This window comes from Nanorana parkeri, unplaced genomic scaffold (genome assembly GCF_000935625.1).
Source record: "Nanorana parkeri isolate BGI_ZX_2015 unplaced genomic scaffold, ASM93562v1 scaffold801, whole genome shotgun sequence".
NCBI lineage: Eukaryota > Metazoa > Chordata > Amphibia > Anura > Dicroglossidae > Nanorana > Nanorana parkeri.
In genome coordinates this window covers 298,910-305,562 of record NW_017307069.1, presented here as the reverse complement: position 1 = coordinate 305,562, position 6,653 = coordinate 298,910, and the positions used below count along the sequence as shown (strand labels likewise).

The following is a 6,653-nucleotide window of genomic DNA, read 5'->3' as shown; positions in this document are numbered from 1 at the left end:
CAGTTTATATGCAGCTCTGCTTTAAAGTAGAGCAAAAAAAGCAGAGCAGTCTTCTAGTCTAGTTTATGTTATTTGTAATGTCTTCTGAATAGCAGTAGTAGTTAATTAGATTATGCTACTATCATCTGCAATTGTTTTAATACTGTCTTTGCCTTTTCTTTGTTTTCTCCACACAGACCACATTCCCTGTGACTCAAACACTTGCAACAAGCCCATCCATGGCTTTTAGCCCATACCTGAGTCATATGTCTCCAGGAATGGGTCTGGTTCCCGCCGAGCTCTTACCAAATACGCCTGTCCTGGTTTCGGGGAATCCAGCTGTTACAGTTGCAGGTGGCTCTGCTGGTCAGAAACTGATGCGCACAGACAAACTTGAGGTAGGTGGACTGCTGCTGTAGATAGAAACTCATTCTGTGCATATAAATTGACTTTAAATAGCTTCCTACTGCAGCCTAAATTGATTTCTTGAAATGACTAATTACATAACTCAGTGGGTAATTTTATCCATGGTCACACTGCACTGTAAAACTTTAAATAGGCTAGATATCTAGATTAGAGAGCCAGGGAAGACTTTCTCCTGCATTATCAATATTTAAAGGAGAACTATGGGGTTAAGGCTTTTCCCCATAGTTCTACTTAGGGTAACGGGAGGACACAAACTAGCGTCCTCCCGTCACCCTAGGCTCAGTATACCGCGAGCTGTAGCTCGCGGTATACTGAGACGCCGCAGCTGAAGCGGATCCCGACAATTGTGCCGGGATCCGCCCAGCTGCATGACTGACAGCTGGCTCTGCCTATCTAGAGGCAGAGCCAGCTGTTCCCGCCCCCTTCCCCGTCTGTTCCGCCAGTCAGCACTGGCGGGGAGGGGGAAATCCAACCCCTCCCCTGTCACGGCAGAGAGCCGTGACAGGATCGAGAGGTGAGCGAACGCCGGTATGTGTTCGCTCAGCTCTCGATCTATTGAGCAGACCTGTGACAGTCTCATTGTCACAGGTAGGCTAGAACTATGAGGTGAGTGAAAAGAACTCACCTCATAGTTCTCTTTTAAACATTGACATTTTTAGAGTTGTGTGTGTTTTGTGCAGAACTTTTCTTGGTTTTCCTATAGACAATATTACAGTCCTGAAGTGAGATTTCTACACTTACTGTAGATGTGGTAATTAAAGCCAAATTCCAGGCAGAAATCAAAATCTCAGTAGCCTATTTAAATGCACCACATTACACATAACTGCAAGTGTCTTCCATGTGTACAGATTAACACAATTCTCCCCCTGAAATTACAGTAATAGTGCTCACCCATGTAATGGGTAAATGTAGAAAAGCATGGTTGAAGTTCTCTTTGTAGACTGCAGTGCATGGTCCATCATGCATACACAATCTGATTGTCCTGAGGAAATCATTGTCCATTGTCCTAATCATAGCTAGAGGGGAGAGTGCAGGAATTGGTGCCAGTCAGAAGAGAAAAATAGTGATCAATGATAGATTTTATACCCCATCAGCTGTTCCTCCCAGGACCAGTTGTCTGGCATGGGGCCACCCCAGGCCACAGAGTAGAATCAGATTGTGCAACTTCCATTTCATGAGAAAGCATCCTTAGGCCAGATCCATATTGATGTGTTGTGGTAACATGTACATTACTGTAATGCATGTTATAGGTGTTGGTGCACTGTGGTGCTATTCATTCTGAATGCCACCCCAACGTACCTACCATGCATTGCGGTCAGCAGATGTGTATGAGCCCTATGTTATGTTACCTTTTCTCCCCCAGTGTGCTGTGTGGACAATGAAATTCACTTGATGAAATCATCACTGTGCTCTCCTCTCCTGTAAGTCTTTTAACAGTGTTGAGTGGGGTATACACGGTTCAAATTTTTTAAATTTTAACCTGTGGGCTGAACGAAAGAAATAGAACAGATTCCTCCATCAACGCTTACAAGTGTTGATGGATAATTCCCCTGCTGTTTGCATTGTATTCTTAAAGTGGCCGGTGGCCACTGTCAGTACACCCGAATGGAACTAGAAGTTCAGCCGAGAATTTTCCAACTGACTCCTTCGATCAGCTGATCAAGGGATGTCGGGCAGAAGGGTGCCGACAGCAGCCGGACGAAATCAGGAACCAGATGAAATTCAAACAGTGTGTACCCAACTTTGGACTCACATCACTGAGCTAAGCACTAGAGCTCAGATCAGAGTACTTACCCTGTTCCTCCCAGTACTGTTCTACAGGAGATTACCTTCAGTTAATATAAAGACACATTCAAGAATATAGAAACATAGACAGCAGAAAAAGACCAAGTGGTCCATCGAGCCTGCTCCTGTTTTGTTTTTGTTTACTAGTAAGTTTTTTAAAATACATAAAATGATTTGTTAGTAAATATCTTACTGGATTAAATGTATTGTGTTCTTTTGAGTTTTCTTTCTTTCTTTAATTTTTTTCTTTTGTTCTTTGTTTCTTTCATTTTCTTCATCCAGAAAAAAGTTTAACTTTTTTTTTAGATGGGTAAATATGAAATATTGAATATTAATATTTCATACTTACATTTACAGCCAGCAGGTGGGGCTCTGGGCTCCTTTTCGTCTGTTTGCCAGGTTAGTCTTACCTTCAGTCCTGCACAAAATGTGTTTACAGAGCTCAAAAGCTTAAGCTTTAATTTACGAAAACAAGTGAATGAGTTGGAGAAGTGAGTTATGCCCTTCCATGCCAGCCTGTGTAGACTTGCCATATGGAGTTTTAATCAGAGTCTGAAGGTAAACAGGAAAAGTACAGGGAGAGTAAAACATACTCTCCCCACTCCTTAGAGCTGGCATGTGACACTCCACATTTGCTCTATACTGGGAGCCTAATGATCATGTAACTGCTGATCAGCCAGCTTTCGGTCTCTTCTACCTGCAGACAGCAGAATTTTCCCCTCCCCTCTCTGCACCTCCAGCGCTTATTGGAGGGGTGGACAGGGAAGGAGGTGGGTATCGTTGGCTCTGGCTCTAGGGAGGCAGAACCAGCTGTCACCTAGGCAGCCGGAGTAGATCCCAATAATATTTTTGGCATTCCTTTCAAACTTAGCGCGGCTCTGCGCTGTCAGAAGATAGGGGGGCAGTAGCTCGCTATTTGCTAACTTTGCGTTCCAAAAGTACATTAGTTAATGTGATCAAAACAGAAGCCCCAAAAAAAAGGTTTGGCTTTACTCTTTTAATTTTTGATTAAACTGTAGCATAATGCTGATCAGGAGTATGATGCTTCTTCTGAAACAAAGCATATGGCAAAATCACATTTCAGGACTGTAAGGCATTACAACCAGTCTGCTCCAGAGCCAGACTAACAACCTTGTGCATGACATTTTCACAGCCACTGAATTCTATTCCCTTTAATGTCTCCCAGAAGCCAGGCAGAGGAAGGCCTGTGTTATTAGTTGACATTTAATGAAATAAAAGTGGTAAATGACTGTCTTGTAGGAAATGATGGGAAAATAAATGAAAATCAATACAAAATTATTTATCCATTTTCCTTCTTTTCCTCAAATGTCATTTATGTAATGGCTGTAGAAGATTGATATATGTTCAAAACTTAAAACTGTAATTTTTGACACTAAAAGTGAACTTCAGGCAGTGTAAACATGTACTGGGAAATTATATTTGACCTGAGAAGGTGCTGTAAGATCTGCACACTATACTGAAACACTGACATGATGCCTGCGAGAACCCTGCGAGAGAGGACATAATTGCACATTATGACAACAGCCACCCCCCATGCAGCGAAGTTTAGCTCGGCTTTAAGACTGCCACATACTGAGAATGTGTGGGGTAGGAAGGAAGGGGAAAATATTATTTATTTTATTTATTTATTATAGGTATTTATATATGTTTACGCAGTGTGCACATTCACATCAGTCCCTGCCCTCAAGGAGTTTACAATCTAAGGTCCCTCTCTCACATGCATGCATACAGGGCCAATTTAAATCCGTTATTTTCATTTTTATCCCAATGGTACACTTATGCTTTAAAGCTGAACTCCAGGCACAAAAACCTTTTAATGAAATATATTGCTTGATAGCCACAAAGGATATAAATCTATTTTTTGTGCACCAAATGACTTTACTTTCCCAGATATTACCAGTAACATCATCTCTGTGCTCTATAGCTGCGGTCGCCAACCGGTGGTCCGTGAGAAAATTTTGGTGGTCCCCGGGCCCCTCTGATGCCGTGTAGGCTGGGCCGTCATTGAAGCGGCACGGAGGCTCCGGGGCTGCCTCTCACTGACTCAAGCAGGGGCTGTCACAAGGAATGCTGGGCTCAGTACAATGCGGGCTCTGCAGGAGGCGGGGCATCTTGTACAGTGCGGGCTCTGCAGGAGGCGGGGCATCTCGTCAGGACCCAGACTTGGAGGAAGGGGGGTTTGGGGGGGGGGGTCGAAAGTTAGGGGGGGGGCATGTGCCCCGGGTGCCGCCGGTAGGGCCAGTGGCAGATTCGATAGGGGGGAAACAATTAATATTACTAGGCCGGGGCGTGCGCCACCGCTCCCTTCCTCCAGCAGCACTCCCACCCCTGCAGGCACACCAGCACATATGTATGTATGTGTATATATACCTTATGTGTGTATATATAGATATATGCTCATATTTTTATATATATGCATTTTTAAAAGATTCATATTAGTGGTCCGCAGGATTTACAATTATGAATTTAGTGGTCCATGAGATCCCAAAGGTTGGCGACCGCTGCTCTATAGCATGTGCAGGGAGCAGAGATGTGGGAGGGACCCAGCAGGCCCACCCACTATAGGCTGCCTGCAGAGAACAAGAAGGGGCAGATACAAGACCAGTCACCCTGCACAAGGAGAGAGTGTAGCAGAGACTGGTCTTCATTACAGAAAGCTCCTACACTGAGGCAAAGTTTTACATTAGATTATTGCACAAATTTGGAAGAAATACACAAAGCACATCAAGATTCAAGTAAGAATACACATGCCTCTTGTATTTAGACAATAATTGCTTTCCCTGAAATTAAACTTTAAAGAAAACTTTGGAGTAACATGTAAATTGCCATTGCTGCCCTCCCAAAAATGCTATTCGACTGGTTGACACGCTAGTCTAATGACTTTCTTGTTCACTGATTCAGCCAGGTTTACTTTAAAGTATAAACTGCTGTTATCCTGAAGGTTACAAATCATCTCCCAAATGTTGTACAAATTTACAGAGCATTATGGGGGTGTTGGATCAGTGTACATTTTTTTGCAGTAGTGTAGACTATGTTTATATTGCATAGAAGCGGGATGTTGCCTGTAGTGGACTTGATCTTACAGGAGCCATTACTACTGCATTCTAAACAAGCCCCCAAATTCATCTCAAATCATCTGCTGCTCTTGCTTTGTAGTCAGACTTTATTGTAGAAAATGTAACATTTGCCTTAGTATATGTTAACTTTATATTTGTTATGTGACCTCTCTACCCAGGCAAAACGCAATAACTCACTATGGGCACAGAGAACAAATTGGGGCTTATAAGTGTGTTGAGCGTGTTCGGTGAAAAGGTTGCAGATTCTCTGCCTTGCAGATTCCAGGACATTTTGTTCCCATGTTAAAAGGAAGGAAAATAAAAAATGTCTTATAAAGCGCTTGGCAAATCACTTTAGGCTTAAAACTCATTGCTATTTCACAGCACTAAAACATTTTGTGCTCTGCGAGACACCATAACAAAAAAAAACAAAAATGTAAAACAAAAAACATAAAACGTTTTCTTTGTTTGTGTTGGTTTTGCGACTGATAAATATTACAGTCCTAGGAAGGACATCACAATTCATGAAAACATATTAGGCGGAATTTATCAAAGCAATTGCAACAATTTTAGCCTCTTAGATAAAAAAAAAATGTATGTGCAAATCTGTTTAGCCGCTCCTTTTAATATGTGCACCTGTTTTGACCAGATTTGCACTATTTTTCTGATTTGCGCATATTTTGCACATGTTCGCTAAAGGTCACAACTGTTTGCATCTGCACATGTACTGCGGCTGTCTGAAACTGGAGCATCAACAAAACAATTGGTACTTAAGAAGTCCCCATGACCACTTCTTCAAAAAGCGACAGTTAAGCTTTTTGCCTGGAGTTGCGAGTCTTCTTTCCTGCAGTCGATTTAACCTCATTTATGAACAACATTACACTAGCAACATAAGTCTGGCGGAAATATATCCCACATATATATATGTGACTATATGCAAGTCGCAATTGCTATGATAAATTCCCCTCCATTGTGTATGATGAAAAATAATAAGGGGCACAGACAGAAATAGACCACAGGAAGAGGCACACAGCCTCTAGAGCAGAGGAACGCGACCTTAAAGTGGAAGCAACTGGGAACAACAGCAACTCAGCCACTAAGTGGTAGGCCACGTAAAATGACAGAGCGGGGTCAGCATATGCTGAAGTGCACAAAAGTCGCCAACTGTCTGCAGAGTCAATAGCTACAGACCTTCAAACTTCGTGTGGCCTTCAGATTGGCACAACAACAGTGCACAGAGAGCTTCATGGAATGGGTTTCCATGACTGAGCAGCTGCATCCATGCCTTACATCACCAAGTGCAATGCAAAGCGTCGGGTGCCGTGGTGTAAAGCACGCCGCCACTGGACTCTAGAGAAGTGGAGACGTATTCTCTGGAGTGACGAA

General features: G+C 42.8%; 1 protein-coding gene across 3 annotated transcripts in view; it reads left to right on the top strand.

The window, feature by feature from the left end:
- Window positions 1–6,653, top strand: part of LOC108794004 (muscleblind-like protein 3) — a 138,350-nt gene that overhangs the window by 101,373 nt on the left and 30,324 nt on the right. For all 3 annotated transcript variants that reach the window (XM_018564967.1, XM_018564965.1, XM_018564966.1), the window contains exon 4: window positions 177–377. In XM_018564967.1, the coding sequence (XP_018420469.1) occupies window positions 177–377 (201 nt within the window). The remainder of the gene's footprint in view (window positions 1–176; window positions 378–6,653) is intronic.